The sequence below is a fragment of the Apium graveolens genome, chromosome 5, assembly GCF_009905375.1.
Source record: "Apium graveolens cultivar Ventura chromosome 5, ASM990537v1, whole genome shotgun sequence".
NCBI classification, from domain to species: domain Eukaryota; kingdom Viridiplantae; phylum Streptophyta; class Magnoliopsida; order Apiales; family Apiaceae; genus Apium; species Apium graveolens.
Genome location: NC_133651.1, coordinates 167,483,350 through 167,510,209, shown reverse-complemented (window position 1 = coordinate 167,510,209; position 26,860 = coordinate 167,483,350). Strand labels below are relative to the sequence as shown.

General features: G+C 35.4%; 1 protein-coding gene across 1 annotated transcript; it reads left to right on the top strand.

The window, feature by feature from the left end:
- The first annotated feature begins 4,812 nt into the window (after positions 1 to 4,812).
- On the top strand, positions 4,813 to 5,367 carry LOC141660465 (uncharacterized). The gene has a single exon (XM_074467451.1). The coding sequence runs from the start codon at positions 4,813 to 4,815 to the stop codon at positions 5,365 to 5,367; it is 555 nt and encodes a 184-aa protein (XP_074323552.1).
- The last annotated feature ends 21,493 nt before the right edge of the window (positions 5,368 to 26,860 follow it).

The window sequence follows — 26,860 nt, the reverse complement described above, 5'->3', positions numbered from 1 at the left end:
AACACCCCCAAATCCGGGGTCGGGGATCCGGGTTGTCACGAGTTCCATTTCCCTTACTAACACCCAATCTTAATAAATAATCAACTACTCTGTACTGTGATCCCACAATAAACACACACACCGCAAGTGATAGTCTCAGAGATGAATACCCAAAAAATAACACAAGTCATTTTATTCCACAATTATAAGCCATTACACCTCAAAAGGGTTTCTGAATAAATTTACATTTCTTTGCCATTATTACAATTCATAAATATACATAATCTGGTACATCAAAAGTTGAAAGCCTAGCCTATTGGTAGTTCTTACCTCAGCTACAGCGACATCAACGCCTATAGGAAACTGCGGAACGTTTCCTATCCGCTCGCGAATTGGGAGCTTGGTCATGTTCATCTTGTCTATCTGATGTTGTGTGATGAAAGAAGAAAGCAAGGGTGAGCAACAAGCCCACCAAAATAATATGTATAATGATTTACAATATATGAGCATTCTCATAGTACTCATGAAAGTCTTGGTCAAGAAGAATTGAACCAAGTTGATATCTTAACGCGAGCAAGTCGCAAAATATTCAGTATATATGTATATATACTTTTCAAAATCTTGGAAGTCCTCTTCCCTGCATAATATACACAGAGTTTCAGTTTATAACTGTATAAAAATATCGTTGCAAGGTGATCTCATATATCTAACCTTGTCCCTACGTTTTTCTGAAAATCTTTGTCATGTATAAGATAATCATTTACTAGATATAAGTTTAAAAGATGAAGTTACAAGATACTCCAATATACTTATATCTTTTCCGAATACTACTTGAACTACCACCGTTCAAGTTATAATTAGTTCATCCCCTAGATTAAGCTACAAGACAAAACTTGTATAGAATCAATCTTTAAAATATCATCAAAATAAAATGAAGTTACAAGATACTTCATTTGATGCAAATATCATTTTGAAAACTCGACCCTGCCAACACTCACAATCGCCCAATCGTAGCCTTTCTATCGAAGTGCTCTGGGTAGTGTTGCAGAAATATCCAATTGGATGATGAACTCATTACGGGAGTTTGTCGCTCCAGGAAGACCACTTACGATGATCAGTCGCAGTAGTACAACCCCACCATTTTCTACATGTAGAGGAGAACCTGTCGGATTTACTTGTCAACCGAACACTGGACTCCTAAGGAATGTACCGTCTTAGTGGAACTTCCAGCCCATTTGGGCCAATATAATAAGGCTGGGCCGGCGCCACTCGACCACTTGCGCCACTCCTAGTTCAGATGAAATCCATGACTCTGAAACGTAAAGCTCGTCCCCACTTTCCCCAAGTAGAAACTTGTTGATACGGCTCCACCAAGAAGTCGTATCTAGTTGGAAAAGGAAACTCACCGATATTTCCCAGGCGATGCCTGTTAATGGATTAACTCGTTCCAAGAATTTTACTTCCCGAGTATTGGGTAAGTAATCAAAACTCTTTTATCAAAATAGCAACCTGGTTGCGAATATAAAACACACCACAGAGCCGGATCCCTCATGTTTTGAGCGAATATTTAAATCCCCTTTGAAAGGAAGATCTTAAATATATAAAAAATGAGTTTTGGGGTCCGCTCTAACTTTTAAAATCATTTTGAAGGCTCGCAAACATTTTTAAGAATTTTTGGAGTAGTGCTGATTTAATGGAATAAATCAGTCCCAATTTATTAGAAAATATCCGAATATTATTATTTAAATAATATTCTCATAAAGAATAATCTTTATAAAAATAATTGAAGTAGAAGTTTTAAAACTTATACTTACAATGAATATTAAATAACTAAAGATATACTTATACAAAGTACTATATTTATTTGAATAATCAAAAGTAAGTTTAATTATCGACACATTATTCTTTAATAAAATTAAGAATAATAATTAGTAAATAATCGGAGTCATAAGTCCTTGAATGAATATTCAAATAATAATATTCATTAATAAATTAAGCGGAGTCATAAGTCCTCGAATGAATATTGAAAATAATATTCATTAATAAAATAAACGGAGTCATAAGCCCTCGAATGAATATTCAAAATAATATTCATTAATAAAATAAACGGGGTCATAAGCCCTCGAATGAATATTCAAAATAATATTCATTAATAAAATAAAGTTATCGAATAAACCTTATTCGATTCATAGTTTTGAAAACTATTCATATATATATATAAATATATATATTATACTCGGGAGCCTCGATTCCCGGTTTTAGAAAAAGTTCACCTTTGGTCCCCTATACTAAGGGTTTATGCAAATTACCGCTTATCTCTAGCATATGTGTTATCAACTGAATCAACAGATATATGTATCAAGAATACGAAACAGGCATGCATATATACCATATCACATGCTACGATATATCGCAAGAATTTGCTAAATAACCATTATGCATCTATCACAAGATAATGCATGTACAAATGTATACATCACAACAACTGTATAACAGATAGAAAACTTGCCTGAGCGACTGGGGGTTATAAATGGCTTGGGACGAGTCTGGTAACCTATAAACAACATATAAGTTGGAATTAAACCAAAGTCACTTATAAATCTATACTTTAACCAATTTAGACTCTAACGCTCGCTTTGCGCTTAATGATTCTCTTAAGTCGCTCGAGTACCCTCGGCTCCACCATTTTTAATAATTTAACCATTACGAGTTTTAAGGCGATTCTTTCGCGAGTACCTTACCAACTGCCTAATCCACTTTACATAAATGTTTCATACCCCAATTAGTCATTTAAGGTCCTTAACCAAGGTTTCAAAGTAAGGCGAAGGGTAGTGGTTCGGTCGTGAAACGCCGTTACTTAAAATGGTCGTTTGTCCTAAACCGTACATCGGAATCAAACGAACAACATATCAAAACGAAGCTCGTAACATGAACTATCTAATCATGGCAATGGTCAAAACCTAGCAGTGAGTTCACGGATCCTAATGTTAAGAACAAAAACAGCCTAAAGTAAATCGGACATTACGACGGCTATGTTTACGCGATTACCCAAATTTAAAACACTCCAATTCAACCCACAATCAATCCACAATCACAACCCAATCAAAACTCCATCCATACTACATCATAACAGCCCCAACAACTCAACATTAACAATTTATACTTATTCTTAAACTTGAATTTAACTACACTTAAGTTCATTAATTAACAATCCAAGAATTACCACTACAAAACTTTACAAAACTAACTAATCTCTACATTCACAACAAGCAAGCCTCCCATGAATTAAAATCAACAAAACTAAACCTAATTACTCAAATAAAGTTAGGGTTTGGAGGGGTTATACCTTTCTTGAACAGTGGAGAATCAAGAGAATGGCTTGGAATCACCCTTAAAGTCCTTATCCAAGCTTAAACTAAACAAAACTTCAAGAACAAAAATTTTAGTTCTTGAAAAACACTATTCACCATCTTCTTCCATGATTTTTAGGAAGAGATTATGAAGGATTTAGGAGCTCAAACTTATAGGATATCCATAACTATGCATAAGGAGTCTTAGATAAATACCTTGCAATTTAACAAAGCTTGGAACTAGGTTTTTGATTTTCCTTTCTTTGGAAAAGAAGAAAAGCCGTGAGCAAAGATGAAGAATGGTGAAAAAATTTGTGTTTTTGGTGAAAATGAAGTGTTAGCTTGGTTGGTTGACCTTTTGATTTATTTTGTTACCTTTTTACCATGGTAATTTTTGTGTGGTTCTAATTCAACCAACAACACACTTGCTTGGTCATGCTTATGTCACCATGTGATGTCACCCTCCCTCCTTTGTCCTCTTCTCATTGGTTTGATAACATCATCCCCACTAATCTCTTTGATTAGCTTTTAATTATTTGGCTAATGACCACTGATCTGTTATACGGTTCGCTTAACTTTCGTTTTCGGTTATCGTTTGAGGGATCATACCCGGGATCTTATTACTTAAGTTCCCTTAACCTTTCTCAATACATTATATTCCTTTTATGATCCTCTATTAAAATCCTTGAATTTAAATCCTTTTTATCCTGTTACCTTATACTCAATTCTTTCGATATCTGGTGGATTTTCGGGAAAAATCAAAGTGTTCGGATTTGGATTCTGACGATCGTTATATACACTTATATACCACATAGAGTACTAATAATATCCCAGAAGATCAATAATAGAACCCCTACATAGTGTGGCATGAAAAGTTTTCTTATTCAGCATAATCAGCAAAACACTATTCATAAGGGTTTCAAAAATTCCAAAAATTGGGGTTATTACAAAGGAGGTGCAAAAGTTGTGTGGCAAACAGTTTGTCTTCCTCATGAGAAAGGTGGCCTTGGTTTAAAAAACATGCAGGAATGGAATAAAGCTCAAATTCTGGGTCACTTGCTTAAAGTCATTACTAACTCGGACACACTTTGGGCTACCTGGGTCAATAAAACTGTCTTAAAGCGGAAGTATTTCTGGACTACTAAACTTCCCACTGATTGTTCTTGGATCTGTAGGAAAATTCTCAAATGTCGTATATTGGCTTTGCAGTTTGTATCGTTCCGTATTGGGACGGGTGAGTCCATCTCACTTTGGTTCGATCCTTGGTGGAACAATGCATGCTTAGCTTCTAACAGAACCTCTAATATCATTTCTCAATTTGGAATGCAACCTGGTGATAACCTTAGTGCCATTATCCATAATGGTACTTGGATTTTACCAAGGGCAAACTCAAGAAGTCACCACCTAGAACCAATGTTAGTGCACTGGCTATCAACTTTTGTACCCCCGACTTTGAATACAGGTCCTGATCTTTTATTATGGGATGGCTGTGATGCCACAAAAATTAAAACCTGGCCTTCGAGGTACCTTGCTTTCTTGGTATCGTGTGGTGTGGCAAAAGCTGTGTATCAATCGATATGCTCAACACCAATGGCTTTTTTGTCACGGGAGGCTCTACACATTGTCTCGCCTTCACAGATTTGGCCTTGTGGATAACCAACAATGTTACTTATGTATTTGTGGTCGAGAAACGGACTCTCATATCTTTCTTCACTGCTCTTACAGTAAATGGGTTTTGTGCAATCGTATGTCCCCGTTGGGAATCAACATTGTTGGTGAGTCATGGCTTGGATTTCTCACTTACTTGGCTGATCTTCATAATAAACCTAAGAGCACGGTGGCTCTCTACTATGCTCAAATATTCTGCTACAATGTTTGGAGGGAGCGAAATGCTCGAGCTCATGACTCTGGGGTCCTTGGTCCAAGGAAGCTGCTTAAGGGTATCAACAGAGATGCTTATGCTAAACTTCAAAGCTCTACTTGGTTTTCTAAGCTTGTAAATACTGGACCAGATCTTGTTCCTTGTAATAGTTTGTAGTAGGTCTTTTCCAGTTTGTTCTTTTGCTTGCTTGCTTTCTATCTCCAATCTTTCCTAGATTGGTTATAGATAGTTTTCTCTATGGCTTGTCATAGAGCTTAGGATAGATCCCTTCTTTTCTTTGTTTTTTGTTGATATATACTTAACTTAGCAAAAAAAAAAGTTTGCAAAGATAGCAGCCCCTTTAACGCGGTTTACTCGTAAGACTGAGAAGTTCGAATGGACAGAGAAATGCGAGAATAAATTTCAAGAACTGAATCAAAGATTGGTGACGACCCCTATGTTGGAGTTGCCGGATGGAAAAATGAGATTTTGTGAATTGTAGTGATGCTTCGCATAAGGAATTAGGGTGCTTCTTATATAGCACGGTAAGGTAATCGCCTACGCGTCAAGACAATTAAGGGAATATAAAATTCAATATCCCTCCCATGATCTTGAGCTCACGGTAATTGTTTTACCCTAAATATTGGAGGCACTACTTATATGGAGAGAAGTGCGAGGTTTCGTAAACCCCAAGAGCTCAAGTATATTTTTTACGTCGAAAGAGCTCAACATGCGCCATAGGATGCAGTTAGAGCTAATCAAGGATTATGATTATGAGATTATTTATCAGCCAGGTAAAGCCAATGTGGTGGCTGACGCCCTTAGTAGAAAGGAGAGACTCAAGATCATAATGTTTTCGGGAGAGTAGATAAAAGATTTCGAGAAAATGGAAATAGAAGTGAAGGTAACCAGAGCCGGTACTGAAAGGCTGTTTGAGGTTGTAATGCAGCCTGAATTATGGGAAAAGATCATATTATTCCAAGAAAAAGCGATGAATGAAGGCAGAGAACCAATGACTGGAGAAGAGATTAATACCGAGAAAGATGATAAGGGAATAACGAGGTATTCCTACATAATTTGGGTCCCAAATGTTTAAGAGCTTAAGGACTTGATCTTAGATGAAATCCATAGTTCGAGGAATAAGATTTAGGGCAAACCCTGAATGTGATAGTCAGGAAGGTTGCCATCAAAAAAGAAGGAACCCATAACATATTGAAGTGGAAAACAAAGATTTTAACGTATAAGATAACCCCGATTATGGGAGGAGGATGAAACATTTCATATTGAGAAAATAGAAGTTGAGAAAGATAGGGAGAACTAGGACGGTACTCCTATGGGGCAATTCATGGACCTGCCTAAACAAAACTTATACTTTTACCCCAACCACAACCCTGAGGAAACAATGCAGTGGGAAAATTTTTCAGGACCTTTTAGTCGCTAAGCTCTCAGAGTTCCAAGGAACAAGTTGACCCAGTTGAGGCAAGAGCCTGGCTAAAAGAAATAGAGGAATCAATTGAGATTCTAAATGATTGATGAAGCATAAAAGACTATTTTGCCACTTACCTTCCTAAGAGAGAGGCCACCCGCTGGTGGAAGGCTAAGGAAGCTAGAGAGATAGTGTAGAAGTTTTAAAACCAGGCCAGAGACGGACAAGTATGATGAATCATGAATCTAGGTTGTGAAAGTTGTCAAAGTTCATCTGAAGGACACAAATCCAGAATGACGGGATGTTTGAAATCAATGCTTATGTTATGTTGGTTAATGAAATGGATGTAATAGAAATGAAAATAAAAGACTGAAAGGGGAAGGAGTATAAAGGGATATAAAGGAAATAGAGTTGAGAAATCATAAGGGAGTTAGGTATGGGAAACCCTAAGAAACCCTTGTAATAAATACAGAAAAGTGTGTCATCATCAGCGTGATGGTGACTGATCATAAGATAAATTCAAGGTTGAAGGCGTAAGCGATACGTATAATTAATCCCTTTTAAGTTGAGAGTATTCGATGAAACTTTGAGATAGACCGATGGACTAATAAGGAAACACAGATGGGCTGAGGAGACGGGATAACAAGATATTAGGAAAATGGGATGAAGGAAGTGACCTTCAAGAATGGGAAGTGTATGTAAGACCTGTGACTTGATGCCCAAAAAGGGAGACACCAAGTATAAAAGATATCCCAACATTGAGATGACGGTTGAGATAAATGAATAGTTAGAACTAAAAAGTTCACATTGAACACGACCAATATCTTCCAGAACATCCATGTTATCATTACCAAATCAAGAAAGAAAAGCGGATAACCATTGTTATCTTTTGGAGGCCATATGGATTGACATCAGCTTGAATGAGGATGTTTTTGTGAAATTGAGTATAGACTATCGAGGTGGGAATGATTGAATAAGATCTATCAAGAATATATGACTTGATTTATCCATGAAAGGATGAATATACCTTTTTAAAGGTGGAATTAAGGATAGAACCTCGATAACTTGAGATGAATCCTAGGGGAATACATAAAGGTTGGAATTTCACCCTTAATAGGGACAGTATGAGTTTTGACAGTATGAATTGGAAAGGATTAAGGTAACAACAACCTTTAAGGATCAGTGGAGAAATTTTTAGAAGTATATAGACAATGGTCCTAGTATTAGTAAATGGTATTTTGATATGCCCTGTATCTAGGGAATACAGGAGGAATGATTCAAGGATAACCTTAAAGGTCTTACAAGGAGAAAGGTAATATTCAAAGTTCTGAAGAATAGAAATTTTGATAAAGGAAATATGACGTAATTATAATAATGCCAGGTAGGCACGTGTTGAACCATAAGAAAGTATAGATCGACCCAATGAAGGTCGAGATTGGTGAAAACAAGAAGGACCCAAGATAAGAGACGTCCTAAGTATGATGGAGAGTCAGTCATTACAATGTTAACTTCTAAAGACTGAGGCAATAACTTATGGAAAAATGGTGATATTTTTTTTCTCACCAAAGCTTAAGGAAGAGCAGTTTCACACAAGCAGTGATTGGAAATGAGGTAGAAAATTTAGTTGGAGATCGTTCAAAAGACATTGATTATGAGGAACTATTAATATCAGGATAGACCAACGAGGTGGCCGACACTCTAAGTGTAAGAGAGCAATTATTGGCGCTCGTGCCAGATTATTACAGTGATGATGGTTAAAGCCGTGAAGGTTGTATTATGGTGTGGAAGATTGACATTCTTTTGGATGATTGTGTGATACTCAACCGTAATAGTATTTTGGTAAAGATTTAATTCATGTAATCGCCGTGAGCGGGCTATCTAATGTAGAAGGTCCTATCTTGAGATTAGCCAGGACCATGTTACGAAAGGACTAAATGAACCTTTGAGCTTCATGTCTCCCAATAAAGACATATTGTTAATAATGGTATTAACCTACTATCATTTCTTTTATTGAAACTCTTCTGCAATTTTATCTGCTTCATGTCGTATGTACGTCAAGTTCAGGAGTGTTCTTCATGTATCATGAATGGTGATTATGTTACCTCCTTAGAAGAATTCGATACAGTAGGTATGGACTCTGTATGGTTAGATATTAAGATTTCATGGAAAACGAATGACTATAGTAGGTCAGCGGTGGACCATAGTAATGCAACAATGATTCTGTGAGGAATGAGCCGATTACAACCGTGAGAGTTGTATTGGAATGGATGTTGAGATTGAGTACCATTAATCGGGTCGTGGTGATGTATAAGTTATTATTGATAGACCAACTAAGCCGAACATTTACCTATGATATATCTATTCCTTCTTATCGATAAAAAGTAGTATTACTATACGAAGAAGGTTGTGGTATAGTAATGGATTCTAGTAACGATGATGTCTAGAATGAAATCCCATATTCGATTTTCGCTATCGAGGGAGTTTCAAAGGTGATTGTTTATAAGCTCGCGCAAGAGCATGGGTCCATAGAACGATGCACGGAATAGTAAATATTTAGGCATGTGAAATACGATGCGATAATACTTAATGTTGATATATATACACATCTATATGTATTTTGTTCTCCGGTGATAAACCTCTATAGTTCAGAGGTAGATTCCAAGCCACATATTTTGTGACCTTATATTTTTATATATAATTTTCTTAAATTCATTCTTTTCTCTTCTTTTCATTTTCGTGTAAACTAAGAAGAACAACCCTTCCAAAATGGGAGGTATAGCCGAATGATAATCTATCTTTGTGATAGAAGCCTAGTAGGATACCATATGTTGTTTAATTGTTTGTCAAGTACTAAAGGTTGGACACCTTTTGTACTAACTGTGCAATAGAACAAGTGTTCATGATCATAGTGATCTCTCCACAAATTCTTTTACTTCTATATGATTGATCAAACTTTGGAAGATAGAAGCAGCTAGAAAAGGAGTAGTATAAGTATGGTGGTATTCGGAATGAAAACGCGTTCGTGATACTAAGGTGTGACACATTTATTAAAAGGTTATAAAACTCTAGCAAGAAAAGGTATATCTAGAATAGTATTATGTACGGAAGATAGTAACGATTACGAACTGGAAAAGAGTGGGTATTGAGAAGCAAAAGCTATAATGCTAGAAGCTATGATGAGAGTCTGTGCAATAGACTTGAAAGAATTTGGAATGATCACTCAACGGCGGATTGAGTTTTCTTACGACAATAGATCATATGTCAGTATCGAGATGTCGCCTTATGAGATCCTTGAGGGAAGACAATGTCGATCTCCCTTATGATAGGATGTAGTAGAGCGCAAGATGCCCTCCAAACCCGGGTCAGAAGTCTGGGGTCCACAACATAAATACAACATATCAACCTGTATATGAAATATTAACTGCAATGACCCTGCTCTATATAACCACGGATCGCAACAGGTTAATGTATGAAAACAAGCCACAACCTTAACTTTTATTACAACGTACCAAATCCCCACTAATTTAACTTACAACTGACAATAAAATTATCCTTACAATCTTACTATCTCGCTACCGCAATAAGCTCCTGCTAGCTCGATCCAACTCAATCTGGAATCCTAGCTTGTACATTGAGCTGGAAAAACCTCGCTATCAGCCATATCCTTCTTAACTGTAGAATACATAAAATGATTCGCAAGAGTGAGCTAACTAGCTCAGCAAGTCATAATAACGATAACTGAGGTTCAACAATGATCAAATGAGATAATTCAAATGAATCAAGTTTCTTTTTAACTAATCATTAGATTTGGATATTCATTTGAAGTTTTAAAAACCAAGGTTAGGCTGCTGATCAGTCATGCACTAACCCCGAGCAAGCACACAACACTGCTCTAATTACTGGATCCAAGGCACACATTGGCCTAACTTGACCATTGGTATGGTCTGACCACGAATCTGGTCCACATATATAAAACTATCCAATCCTAAAGCAGTTCAATACAATAAACAATATAATTCGATAAAATAAGATCATAATTAAGCATGGTTAAACACCTGAATAAAAACGTAAGGAAACTCATAGATATCTCAAGGGTATATCAGGGTATGTGTAGGAAACAATTTTCAGTTTGTAAAAGGATTAGATGTTAGACGAATGCTAATTTTTCAAGGTATAGTTCTTTGATGTTATAAAGAATGGTTAGAGTATAAAAGTTTCCGTGTTTTCAAAAAAAAAAATTCTTCCAGTGTTTGGTGTTTGGTAGTTAAACATTTGGGGAGTAGTATCATATCTGTGTGGTTTGGTGTCTGAGGATCAACAAAGGATGATTTACAAAGAGTAAGGCTTATGGCTCAAAATCAAGAAAATCAGGGTACAAGGTTAAACAGTTTAAAGCACTTGTATACATTAATCGACGTCAAACCAACCACAATCAAGTACACAACAATCTCCAGTTCAACTCAACAATCAATTTAATTACAAAGTCATTCACTAAATTACGTACTCGACTTTAATATAAAATCAAATTCTTGTTTTAAAGATAATTTCATGAATTAATTTATTCATTTTAAAATATTAGGATTCAGATAAACATCATCATCGTCCACCGTCCGCTCGTTGAAATTCATTGCGGACGGCGGTAAAATTCGCGGGTTCCCGTTTATATCGGGCGTCCTACATGAATTTCCCCGATATATATAATTAAATCCCGACATTATTAAATAATTTTTAGCACGAATTAACTGGGAAATTAAAATATCAGCAAAAAGAGATCAATTCATAGGACCACCGACCAACGCGCATAAGCGTGACCAGAAAAAAATGGAAATTAAGCGGCAACAGTGAGCACAACAGGCGGCTCCCCTTACTGACAGATACACACATAAAACATGAGTATATATATATATATATCGATAAGTAGAAGAGAACCAGCAGCTATCGTGACCAACCAGAATAAGGCGGCTGGAATTTCACCGGAAACGCAGAGAATCACAGCACACCCGGGAAGAACACGGGCACAAGAAAGGAAAAAGGAAATAAGAGGAGAAAGACTGGGGAACTGTCACACCCCCAACTTAACCAGCAAAATTTAATATATAACTATTACATTATTTAAAAATAAATAAACATAACCAAATCCAAGATCTTACAGTTTAGGGTTTGGAACAGCCCAACACTACCATCTATTATAGCTGATTTTAAATATTAAGTCCTCACACAAAACTACTGACTCTTATTCTACCTGAGCTCGAACATAAGAATCAGCATCACAGGTCATACGGGCGGTCTGCTTGAATCTAACCATAGCTGCTAGCTGTAATATCAGGGTAAAGCAAGGAGTGAGCCAAATTCTCAACAAGTAATAAATAGTACGATACGAAATATAAATCGAGATATACATTAAAGAATGACAATGGAAAGACATAACCAATGATAATGAGAGATAAAACTTAGGGTGATGGCATCATTTTGCTTCTATCAAAACAATTTCAAAACCATATCATAATCAAAATCATTTTATGACGCTACGGATTACAGCCGGTAATCCCGAACCTCGCTGGGTTCTAGAACATTAATGGGAATCCCTAGGTAACTTTTAAGCCTAATATAATTGTGGAAAGGACTCGCGTCTCAGTCCAGATCCACTATTCAAAGAAAACATATATCCCCCTTTGGGACTGAAAACCCACATTTTATTTATTTCAAAAACTGATGCTGAATTATAACAAAATCTCTTTTAACAGTAAGTATTTTTATCAAGGGATTATAGACCAACTCGAAACACGGGAAATATGGTACTAAATCTCAGGGCCATGATCCACTAAACTTTACTCCATTAGGGTAACAGAAAGGTTTTCATATATAAAACTTGGACAAGAAAATTTAGTGAGGCTATTGGATATTATGTAGGGGTAATGCCAAACTGGGCTTAAAGCAGTGGTTTCTCGTCAAGGCACAAGTGTTGGATCATCAAGAAGATAAGCTCCATGAATACTAAGGGTGTTAAGGTATGAAGAAATGATCTTTAACTCAGGTTATATCAGAATTGTCAAGATTTAAGATAAGAAAGAGGGGTATCAATCAATGAGGAATCACTTTGATAAATATCTGGCTTTCAGGGTTCAAGGTAAGGTTCTATAGGGGTTCAAGTATCAGGATGAGATATCAATACTTAGGAATCATCAGCATGTTAATCAAGAGAATCAACCAAGAGTTATAACTACCCTTTCTTTTATCATGGCATTCAAAATTACTTTAATATACTATCATGATAAGACTTTTGAACTACTTTACAATACATACTCGAGGGTTCATGGCATTTTTATATGATTCAAAGATAAACATAAGATACGCTTGATTTAAATATATCACAATGACTCAGGATAGTTGCATCGATATATATGAACCATTTACTGTGAATACGAAAGACAAGTTGAATCACTTGCCTTGAGAAAAGCTGGTCTGGTCTGACTGGTAGGAGCAACTGAAAGCTTCACTCGACCTTTATGGCAAGTTTTCCCTCATCTCGAGATCCTACAGAAATAATAATAATCCTCGTTATAGTATATTCTCACCAACTTAACCTATTCACATCCCGTAATTTAAACACAAATGGCACTTAGGCCTATATGCACTTAATTTGTATTCACCTTCAAAATATACTTGCACACAAAGCCAAATGTACTCACATATCATATTTTAATACCAAATATTACCATATACACCATAATGCAACACTAGGCTTGGATGATCTCGACTCACAACTTAAGTCACTCGGTCGCTAAACTAGACAAAGTCTTCAAATTTTGGCTTCCTAACTCGGTGTGTCTTTACTAAACTATCCTAGACCTATTGACCCTCACTTGGGCCTTTTGCTCTACTGACCTTATACTATCTTACAACTATGGTGGTCAACCTAAATCTCACTCCTAAGTGTTCTAAAACTATGTGATAAGTGAAAGTGCTCACTGGTGCAAATTTCAGAAAGACATCTACGGTTTCTTGAGTGCATTAGACACCCTTAAACTATAGGTTTTCTTTCAAAACTCTTACACAAGACTCTCCTGACCTTAGGGCATCTCCCAATCTTGATGTGGCTTAAAGGCCTGGCTTGGGCCTTCTTGGGCCTAAGCTTAAAGTCCATGGTTCCCCTGTTTTTCTGGGAAGAAAATGCCCTGACTTGAATTAACTTGTAACACATGGTTCTAACTCATTTCCTATGAACTATGGTTGAAAAAACTTCCCTGACACTCCCTCTAACTAAGGCCCAACAGGGCCTAATGAGGGCCTACCCATGACATGGTCAAATCTCCCTATCTCTAAGTTACAACAAAACTGTCCCCTGTTGGATAGATTTTGTTATTCAACTTGTGCACCTAACCAAACGACATGCAAACCTCCAACCAACACCTAAAACCTTTTATATACTCCAAATACTAACTTCTGGTGGCTTGGGCCTCAAAGTGCACATCAATGACATGGTCAAAACTCACTCTAAACCTTAGTGTACTAAACTGATTTTCTGCAGAAACTATAACTCTCCTTTCTCCAAGGTTTTGAGTTGACAAACTCAACCACCAACAACCCAATACCCAAACCAAGACTTAAACATGGTGATCTACTGAACTAACTCCCTTATACTCAAAATAATCTTGGTGGAGATCATCCTTACCTAAGGTGCAATCATAGTAAAACAAAAGAAACCACATTTCACAACTCACAAATCATCAAGTTTTTGAAAATGACAAGTTATATTTTTTTTTTATAAAATATACCCGAATTATTACCATGCATCAAGGAACACTAATCATTATTAACACCTTATTCTACTGAAATTAAATCTTACTAACAAAATCTTTCCAAATGATCAAAATCTTATAACATTCTAAGAGAAATCCACATGCATGCATGTCTTCGAGTTTTACCAACCAAAGCAACATGTTTTCTAAATATATTTCACCATGAAATTGACATGCAAGCCTATCATAAGCTATATCTAGATTATCACTTAGCATGCAAAGAGTTTCATCAAATTTTCACTACAAGATTCATGCCATTATCACATAAACATACAAAGATTGAACAAAGCAACAAGAATGATCTCAAGGACCATTCATTCGGCTCCCTTAAGGTCATGGCCGAATGAAATGGAAGGGAAATGGCCATTCAACATCAAGAGTTTCCTTCTCAAGACTTGGCACTTCACCATTCCTTGTAGTCCTCTCAAAAACAACCTTAAATCCATAAGAATCAAGGTTGTACTTTGAGTTTCAACTAAAACCTTGACATGCAACCTTAAAACTTAAACTTTTTACTCAAAACTTCTTGAAATATATGTGATCATGATATGGGAATTAGTATTTACTTGTATAGAAGATGAGAGCTTAATGAGGAATGAAGAAAATGGGGAGGGGGGAATTCTCGGCTAAAACCCGAGAGTGAGAGAGAGGAGGGCCGAGAGTGAGAGAGGGAGGAGGGAGGGAGGAGAAAGTGTGGTGTGAGTGGAGTGAATGATCATGCCATTTGCTTGTTTGATGGTTTTTGATTTGACAAAATGTGAGTGGGAATGAGAATTGACAAGACTAACCTTCCAATTATACTTGGATCATTTTGCATGCAAGGGCAAAGAAGGAATTTGGCTAGTAAAATAAGAGTTAGTGGGGTTGGAATTGTCTCTTTAGCCCTTTAAATTGAATAGAAAAGGATTTGCATGCAAGGGCAACCATGTAATTTGCTAATTATGACAACTAAAATTTATAAAGATTTATTTTTATAAAATAAAATACAAGTTCAAAAATTATAAAATTTATACCATAAAATAACTTGGATTTTTAGAAATTTTATAAAACCACTTTTGAAATTTGTGAACAAAATAACTTTTAAAAAGAGAAATTTATTCAAGGTTTAAAATATTCCTTATAAATCAAAAATAAAAGAAATAAATAAACTTTTGCTTTGAAAAATCATATACCACATAACGCAAATTTAAGACCCAAAAATTCTCATTCACACAAGTATACAATAGTTGAATATATTGGCATTCGGTTTTAAAATTGCACCAAATTTACAAATAGTATTACACGAAAATGCCGGATGTAACAGGAACTATTAATTAAGTGAAAGAATTGCAGAGGTAGACTAACAGGATCGAGAGAGAGAACCGAGATGGAAATGAAAGGGGAAGAAACACAGGATCTCTGTGTTGCGTTTTTGTCTGTTTTCTTTTTTTTCTATATCTCTGCTGTACAAATCAATGTAGTAAAAATAACAGTACAATTAGTAGTACAATTCCTGTAATTTAATCACATGTATTATTGGATAATTACGAAGATTCTGAGACCCGGTTTATCTCGAAATTCGAATTTAACGGACCGAGGTGCACGTAAAATAACTTCAGAAAATTACGAAAATCACCTTAAAAGGTTACAAATATCCCGAAGTTTATAAAAACATAAATTTCAAAATTTTAAAACAATTTCTAAAATGCACTTTATGCCCGCGTTTAACAAATAAATGAAACAACGCGCTGGTGAAATTATTCCCGAAAATTTCCAAAATAATTTTAAAATTCCCGGAATATTCCCAACTTAAATAAATATGAGTTTCATAATTTTTGAAGAGTTCTTGAATTAAATATGGATTTTACAAATAAAAGCATTCAGAAAATCATTTAAAGATAAATAATTAATAAAATATTGATTTCTCAATTTTATAAAATCCTAAAAATAATTATTGAAATTATAAAATCAAAAAAACAATTTTAGAGACACTTCAAATATTTATACAAATAAAGTTGCATTAAATCCACTTTAAAAGTGGAACAATTCAATATAATTCCTTAATTAATCACGCGAACAACCCGGTACATCATAAATTACACCTAGATAATAATCAAACAACACATGGTGGTCAAAACTAATACACATATTTTATTTAATAATTTCCAAAATAATCACATATTTAAATAATTCGAAAATACATGGGTCGTTATATCCTTCCCCCCTTAAAAAGATTCTGTCCTCAGAATCTGGTCTAGTTATATAAGTGAGGATATTTGTCAAGCATATCTAACTCTAGTTCCCAAGTAGGCTCTTCTACTCGAGTGTTTCAAACGTATTTACTATGGATATACTCTCATTTCCAAGAACTCGTCTTTAACGATCAAGAATTGGATTGATTACTGTACGCAAAACAAACTTGGACAAGAGCCTCATTGGCTCCTGATCAATCACTTAATTCAAATCAAATACTTATCGCTTTAACTTTAACGGCTAAACAAACTATATGTGCACACTGTTGTGACGGTAACGTCAACTCATGAATAACTTTATCTATTTTTATCAATGCTTCGAATGGTTCACTAATTTTAGGACTTGACATGTCCCTTCTACTTAGACTTATGCAGTCTCTTTCAAGATGAAACTGGTATTAACACTACCGGTCCTATTTCTATACTCATATTCTCTCTTGATACAATTTCACCTTCTTTCTTTGTCTACTCCAAGCTGCTTCAATCAATATCACTACGCTCTTAGTGTGCCGATTTAACTTAGAATTCGATAGCTTTCTTTCTCCCACTTTATTTTAATAGAAATGGGGACCTACACTTGCGTTTATATGAAGCTTGGTAAAGTGGCATTCCAAAGCTGTCATCGATGATAAATAATCATTCTAGTGTTTCCTTAAAACTCAATCTCTCAACATATTTTACATTTCCTGAATCATTTTCGTACTTTGACTCTCCGTTTAAGGATGATAGGCGGTGCTCATTTTCAACTTCAGCTTCCAGACATTTAAACATCTTCTATTCATTTTTATCTGTTAAGGTTGAAAAGTAATCTCATATATTCACTTATTAACACTTTTAGGTATTTGAACTTCATATTCCACTCTTTCCAATTCGTTTGTTAACTCCTCGGTGGTCTAAATTACATCCAATCCTTTCTGTCGGCATAAGGCATTTGTTACCATACGGCTTTGCTCAGGTAGTTATTAACGGATTAATCAGAGTCTTTTGTTAATCTTCGTCAAAATTTTATTCTTGAAAACTCAGCGCATAGTTGCTTTCCTTCTGATTCTTGGAGAAAAATCCTTGGGCATTTCAAGCAGACTTTCTTGTTCTTTGAGTAGCTGAGGATGATATCAATAAATACAGTTTGCTTATTTAAGTACACCTTATGCACCATGATCCTTAATTCCTTATAATCACCTGGTACACTTGTTATTTCACATAATATCACGAGAGCTTACAATGCTCTTAACTCACTTTAATCGTAATCTCTGATAGGTTCTCAGGTCGGATCTTAAGTTAATTTTCGAGACATAACTCACTTCATGAATTAGGTTTCGTAGGTAATTTATTCTTTATAAGGGCCACTTACTCTTATTTGTTGTTTTGTCCAGCTCCCGACATTCAGTACATAATCTCATAATTTCATTCATTTTCTCTATCAACATTATTGGTACACTTTACGATTCGCTTCTTATTAAATCACTCCCTGGGTCTACCTTATCTACGAGGTCTCCAATACTTCGCCTTAATCACTTGACATGTTCAACACTTCCTAATCCATCTTGAAGTTTCCTTCTTATAACTGGTTATCACTATTTTTCTTTAAATTTCCGTATATCTTGGCATGTCTTTAATAAATTCAATACTTTATATAGTGAATTCCCTGTGGGATCTCATTTCTTAACCTTTCTACTTGTAGCATCCAAGTGCTAGAAGAAAACCTGGGGATATCGTGATCGTTCTCCTGGGCGAATAAATTTCCTCTTATTAACTGCTAACATCATGATCCATTATCTTCTTTTGACAGCTTCTCATCCTTCCCTTAACAACTTTGACTGAAAGGTCATACTACCCATCCTTGTTTCCTTGGGATTATATATCTGACTTCCAACTCCAACTTCTAAAATTCCATAGATAATTCTTCTGGTACAGTTTTTATATTCGTTCTCACGTTTTTGCTTATCGTATGCCTCTACATTTGCTTTTCCTCGTGAGTACATACTTCAAACTTTTATGGCCCATATAGATCTTACACTTTTCTCCATACATATCATGTTTCCCAATCTTTCAAAGAAAATATTATTACTGCTAGATCCAATTATGAGTAGGATACTTCTGCTCATAAGGTTTTGGTTGTCTGGATGCATATACAATAACTTTATTGTGCTGCATCAATACACATCCTACTCCCTTATGAGAAGCATCACTATAACTACCAGATCTCCTTGATACTTTCAAAATGATAAAGCAGGTGTTGTAACTATTCTTTCACTTAACTCCGTAAAACTTTCTTTACCCTTCTCTACTTCATATAAACTTCTTGTTGTTCCTGGTTAGCTTCGTCCAAGATATTGCAACTTTCAAGAAATCTTGCGCTAATTTTTGATAGCAACTAGCCTATGATAAAACTTCTTACTTTTGTTGGTGTTTCTGGTCTCTTTTCATTCATAGTAACTTTAATTTTCTACTGAATCTCTTTTGATCTTCTCCACATTGACTATTTATGCTAAGAACTATACTTCATACAACTTCTTTCTTCTTCGACTTCTCAACTATCCTTAAACACTTGCATAGTCCTCTTTTGATTTTAAGTAACATAAATAAAACTTATTCGGATCTTCCTTCAAGATTCTGTTCATCAAGTTCAAATATTACCGGTATATTGGTTAATCCAAATGATAATATGAAAATTTTATAACACAGTATTTAGTTCTGAAAACTATCTTTGATATGTCCATAGGTTTAATCTTCAATTGGTGAAATACCAAGTCTTAAATCAGTCTTATAAAAGTACTTTGCTTCCTTCGTTTGATCAAACAAATCATTGGGTCAAGGTAACAGATACTTGCTTTTGATAGTAAACTTGTTGAGCTTTCGCTAGTCGACGCATAATCTCATACTTCCATTTTCTTATTAACAATTAGTACTGGCGCACCTTATAGGATATGCTGGGTCTAATCGCTTCTTCTTCAAATATCTCTTGCGTCTACTTTGCTAACTTCCTCATTTTAACCGGTGCCATTTTGGGTAAGGCCGTAGTCACTGGCTTCGTCTCAGGCGCTAAGTCAATCACGAGCTTCCTTTCTCTATCGAGAAGAAATGTTGATAACTCATCTAAAACATATCTTGAAACTCCTTAATTTCTATTAAATCTTCAAATTTTGTTTGCTTCTGACTTTTATGTATCCCATAATCACCATAATGCTCATATCTTGATCATCATAATCATCATTAACAAATTCTTTACCTTCTTTCATCTTCTGAACCTCCTCACCTTCTCATTTGGCATCCTCAGAATTATCTTTTCATCACGACGGTATGTCTGGACATCACGCTTTAGTAGTCAATCCATTCCTTAGAATAATATCAAATCCTCTAATCTTCCATGATATCAATTCTGCACAACTTATTGCCAGGAATCTCAATTTCACCATTGGTACTCACTTATTTAACAACTACACGTTCTTGACTTGCTAGTCCTTTAATCACAATCTTATCAATTCAACTAGGTAATTCATCTTATCAACAAAACTTTGAGAGATAAACAATTAAGTTTCTCTCACATCTTTTAATACTTTAACGCATAAGGTATTTACCATAATCATCCATGTTGTCACGTCCGTAATCTGAACAACATATTTCACAGAAAAATCGCATATTCTCGTTCTCGAAGACGTATTCCTTATTGGAGTAGATTCCCTTGATTTTTCGTGCATCCCTGACTGGGGTTAGTGATTTGCAATTCTTGCCATATGCCCTTGCTTGCTTTCCATGCGTGAGAGATAGATGGAACTTTGCCCGCTTGGTCCATAATACGTTGATTTCCGTTTGAAAACATTTGCAAAGAATGACAGTACCACGAAACAACTAGAGGGATTCACAATTCAACCAAGATTAGAGTTGAAAAGAAAGAAGAAACTAGGATTTGAATATGAATGAGACAACCACATTGGTACTTAAGATGGCCAGTCTTTCATACCATATGGCATACAGCACATGATTAGGTGGCGTCCCACCCGACTCTTCGTCATTCTGACAAAGTGTCTCACCATAACACTGTTTGTCCCAATCAGAAAGCAAACTTGAGGGAAACAATTAAATTTGAAAGGAATGCAATATCCTCCTTTTCGATGCCATCATAAGGAGTTTATTAAGAAAAGAAGTTCATACATTTTGAGGAATTAAAAAGGAATATACGTTGTAGTATTGAGGGCAAGAATGGTACCATTGGTCACCATCCACATTTCACTTGTATTCATATTTCGAGCTTGTTCGATCATATCCCAATTGCGTCATATAACAACTTTAGAAAGGTCGCCGAAATGCCTTCGCAAATTAAGCATTATGGTAGATTCCTACTTGTCACGTCTTGCGTCTTTAATATCGCACCCACACGGATAATACTTTAACAATTCGATCATAATGGTGTTCCTACCAAATAACTTTGAGTTTCCTCATTTTAATTTAGAATAACCACGAATCATTCAACATAACGATCTTTTTATTAATAATACTCTTCTTTTAGGAAAGTCTGGAAATCTTCCCAATCTCCTTCAATCACGCCCAGGCTCTTCTTAAATCGATAAATTCTTTTAAACTTTAATGGTCTCTGCAACTTGATGAATAATCACTCCGTACACGGATTCTGTTATTAACCTTGTCAAACAACATTTACACCTTACCGATAGGAATAATCAGCTTTTTTATAATCACGGGTTACCTTGTTCTCGGAATTAGCAATACTAAGTCTGAAATAACATCCTTCCAGGTGATCCGGGCTTTCTAACAAACAAGGAACTCACGTAGCAACTTGACAACCAATGTTTAAAAATCATTTTATTCGAAAAAGGCTTTTAGAAATTTGTAAAGGAAAATCTTTTTCGAAAACTTGTTTAAAAAGTTTGGAAAATCACAAACTTGGTTGTCCTTACTATATGAGTTAGTTGTTGTCCTTCCGACCTATAACAAGGTACCAAATTAATGGAACTATCATATAAAGGTCCATTCACTTCAATCTACCTTCTCTCTTTTATTGGGTCCGTTTGCCTTCCTTAATCGGCGATCACTTCAAGTGTTGTTACATGTTATTATATTCGTAGCTTCACATTAAAATTTCCATACCGGTAATACTCCCATTATCAACTTTGCAATCGTTAAGTGGAACAGACTATCCAATAATCAACAAATCTATTTCATAGAACCAAAATTTGCTCATATCACATCACATCACTACTTTACATATCGCATTTATCATAACACCATCATTTAATTCCACCAAAAATTCCAGATTTATAACTTTCTCCCTAAGTCTTTCAAAATTCATCTAATTCATCCCATAATTATTCACGGGTGGCTTAGTCACTAATGGCTTCTTTTAACCCGATAACAACTATCCTCTGAAACACTTAAATCTTCTCTCTAAACTTCTTCTCACCTTTATTTATATCTCAAGCGCTCACCATTTACTGTAGCTCTCGAATCCATCCTCGTAGGTACAATCGCTTCATAGGACAAGTTCTAAACTAGGGGTATAGAACAGGATATAAGGTAAACTAAAAAGATACACTCACAGTCGAATGTCCAGTAAAACAAGAATAAACAGATGGAAGTTCTTGAATAGGTAATCTCGCATCAAGAGGCAGAAAATTAGCGTAGAATAGCTTGAAGAAGTGCAACCGTTATAACAGAAGGTAGTACCATTAATGCTGGTGGAGGAACAAGGTGCAAATCCAATCTGAAAGAAGATGACGATCCTTGAATGAGAAGCTCCAAACGATCAGATGATATAGGGAAATCAGGATCTGCCATTGCCGTTGTCTGGAAATCACATCGCAAGCTGAGAATCCCGAATCGCAATACGAATCGTGCCGGAGACCTACTATACCATCGCACTCATCCTTACGACGTCTTAGCTTTCTATTTCCTAATCCTAATCCAAACCCTCTACCCAATCCCGACAATCTAGGCTTGTTTCAGTGACTTAAAACCTGTAGCTCTGATACCAACCTGTGGCGCCCTCCAAACCCGGGTCAGAAGTCTGGGGTCCACAACACAAATACAACATATCAACCTGTATATGAAATATTAACTGCAATGACCCTGCTCTATATAACCACGGATCGCAAAAGTTTAAAGTATGGAAACAAGCCACAACCTTAACTTTTATTACAAAGTACCAAATCCCCACTAATTTAACTTACAACTGACAATAAAATTATCCTTACAATCTTACTATCTAGCTACTGCAATAAGCTCCTGCTAGCTCGATCCAACTCAATCTGGAATCCTAGCTCGTATATTGAGCTGGGAAAACCTTGCTATCAGCCATATCCTTCTTAACTGTAGAATACATAAAATGATTCGCAAGAGTGAGCTAACTAGCTCAGCAAGTCATAATAACGATAACTGAGGTTCAACAATGATCAAATGAGATAATTCAAATGAATCAAGTTTCTTTTTAACTAATCATTAGAATTGGATATTCATTTTAAGTTTTAAAAACCAAGGTTAGGCTGCTGATCAGTCACGCACTAACCCCGAGCAAGCATACAGCACTGCTCTAATTACTGGATCCAAGGCACACATTGGCCTAATTTGACCATTGGTATGGTCTGACCACGAACCTTGTCCACATATATAAAACTATCCAATCCTAAAGCAGTTCAATACAATAAACAATATAATTCGATAAAACAAGATCATAATCAAGGATGGTTAAACACCTGAATAAAAACATAAGGAAACTCATAGATATCTCAAGGGTATATTAGGGTATGTGTAGGAAACGATTTTCAGTTTGTAAAAGGATCAGGTGTTAGATGAATGCTGATTTTTCAAGGTATAGTTCTTTGATGTTATAAAGAATGGTTGGAGTATAAAAGTTTCTGTGTTTTCAAAAAAAAATTCTTCCAGTGTTTCGTGTTTGGTAGCTAAACATTTGGGGAGTAGTATCATATCTGTGTGGTTTGGTGTCTGAGGATCAACAAAGGATGATTTACAAAGAGTAAGGCTTATGGGTTAAAATCAAGAAAATCTGGGTACAAGGTTAAACAGTTTAAATCACTTGTATTATAAAACAGGAGTTATGTTTAATAATAGCCACATGTTATGAAACAATTTGAAAACATTGGTAATATATCTTGAAGAAAAGTTCAGAAACACTTGCCTTCCAAGGCTTTACAACTATTACTGATCAACTCTGAGCCGACTCTGCTGCTCAGGCTCTAACGTCCAACCACTAGATCCCATTGGATTCGACTTTAACACTCAGGTCTTCCTGTTGAAACTCTACTGAGCTCGTCAACTGACCACTAGGTTATCTTTAGTCCATCGTCCACTTTCAGGTTCCTGACTATAACCTACAGGGTCGAAATGCCCTACGTTAGACGTCTAGGTATGCTTGACATATCCTCGATACTAATTCTTACCCAACGATATTCAAACTCGACTCGTAATTATATGGATTATTATAATATAACAACACACCCGACAGTCAGGGTTCACATCCTCGAGAAATCGGGTTGGTGTTCGTTTTCCGAAAATACGTATACTTGTAATTTTATAAAATCAGGGTTATGGATTTTAGCAAATTATTTATCACATCGTGCAACCAAGTTTCATATAGAACACATATATATCTATATACCATTCGACGTCCCGATAATCGTTGGATAGACGCCCATATTGTTGTAGGTAAATTCCCCGGAAATCGAGCAGCGTCTCCTCTGTTTATCGGACTACCCGTCGATACATTAATCGATGTCAAACCAACCACAATCAAGTACACAACAATCTCCAGTTCAACTCAACAATCAATTTAATTACAAATTCATTCACTAAATTACGTACTCGACTTTAATATAAAATCAAATTCTTGCTTTAAACATAATTTCATGAATTAATTTATTCATTTTAAAATATTAGGATTCAGATAAACATCATCATCGTCCACCGTCCGCTCGTTGAAATTCATTGCGGACGGCGGTAAAATTCGCGGGTTCCCGTTTATATCGGGCTTCCTACGCGAATTTCCCCTATATATATAATTAAATCCCGACATTATTAAATAATTTTCAGCACAAATTAACTGGGAAATTAAAATATCAGCAAAAAGAGATCAATTCATAAGACCACTGACCCACGCGCACACGCGCGACCGGAAAAAAATGGAATCAAGCGGCAACAGTGAGCACAACAAGCGGCTCCCCATACTGACAGATACACACATAAAATAGGAGTATATATATATATATATATATATATATATATATATATATATATATCGATAAGTAGAAGAGAACCAGCAGCTATCATGACCAACCAGAATAAGGCGGCTGGAATTTCACCGGAAACGCAGAGAATCACAGCACACCCGGGAAGAACACGGGCATAGGAAAGGAAAAAGGAATTAAGAGGAGAAAGACTGGGGAACTATTAATTAAGAGAAAGAATTGCAGAGGGAGACTAACAGGGTCGAGAGAGAGAACCGAGATGGAGATGAAAGGGGAAGAAACACAGGATCTCTGTGTTGCGTTTTTGTCTGTTTTCTTTTTTTTTCTATATCTCTGCAGTACAAATCAATGTAGTACAAATAACAGTACAATTAGTCGTACAATTCCTGTAATTTAATCACATGTATTATTGGATAATTACGAAGATTCTGAGACCTGGTTTATCTCGAAATTCAAATTTAACGGACCGAGGTGCACGTAAAATAACTTCAGAAAATTACGAAAATCACCTTAAAAGGTTACAAATATCCCGAAGTTTATAAAAACATAAATTTCAAAATTTTAAAATAATTTCTAAAATGCACTTTATGCCCGCGTTTAACAAATAAATGAAACAACGCGCGGGTGAAATTAATCCCGAAAATTTCCAAAATAATTTTAAAATTCCCGGAATATTCCCAACTTAAATAAATATGAGTTTCATAATTTTTGAAGAGTTCTTGAATTAAATATGGATTTTACAAATAAAAGCATTCAGAAAATCATTTAAAATAAATAATTAATAAAATATTGATTTCTCAATTTTATAAAATCCTAAAAATAATTATTGAAATTATAAAATCATAAAAACAATTTTAGAGACACTTCAAATATTTATACAAATAAAGTTACATTAAATCTACTTTAAAAGTGGAACAATTCAATACAATTCCTTAATTAATCACGCGAACAACCCGGTACATCATAAATCACACCTAGATAATAATCAAATAACACATGGCGGTCAAAACTAATACACATATTTTATTTAATAATTTCCAAAATAATAACATATTTAAATAATTCGAAAATACACGGGTCGTTATAGATTTTTATTTAAGAATTATAGCAGAGGATCATTAAAGGAATATAAGATATTAATAAAGGTTCAGGGAAGCCCAAGTAATAAGATCCCGAATATGATCCCTCAAACTATTAACGAGAACAAGAGTTAAGCGAACCGTAAAATAAATAAGTGACCAAGAGAAAAGCTTGAACAAGAAGCCAAGGATTATGATATCATCAAACCACAAGGGATTGACACATGGAAATAAAGTGATGTATAATGGATGATGTCATCAAGGGAGAAGATATTTATGCAAGGATATCAAAGAAGCTTTTTCATTTTTTTTCATTTCATGTAACGCCCCCAAATCCGGGGTCGGGGATCCGGGTTGTCACGAGTTCCATTTCCCTTAATAACACCTAATTCTTAATAAGCAATCATCTATTGCGTACTGTGACCCCACAATATACACACACACCACAAGTTATAGTCTCAGAGATGAAATTGAAATAAGTACAAGTCCTTCAATCCACAATTTAAAAGTTATTACAACCCAAAATGATTACTTGATAAGTTTACAGTTAATTGCCATTATCTGCCACAAGTTATAATTATACATAATTGATTCCCAAAAGTAGAATGCCTGATCTACAAATAGATCTACCTCTCCAGCTATAGCAGCTACAATATCAATGGGAAGATGCGGGACGCTTCCCACGCGCTTGTGCTGAGTCTGGCCATCTTTCCTAACTATTGTTGTGTGATGAAGAAATGAAGCAAGAGTGAGCATTACAGCTCGCAAGATAATATATAGTGTAAACAATAATGCAAGTATCTAAATGGATAACTTACTAGAATCCTTTATCAAGTGTAAGGTAATTACTTACTGGATATAAGCTTAAAGAGAGATGAAGTTACCAATTACTCCACTATACTTATACCATTTTTAGAAAACT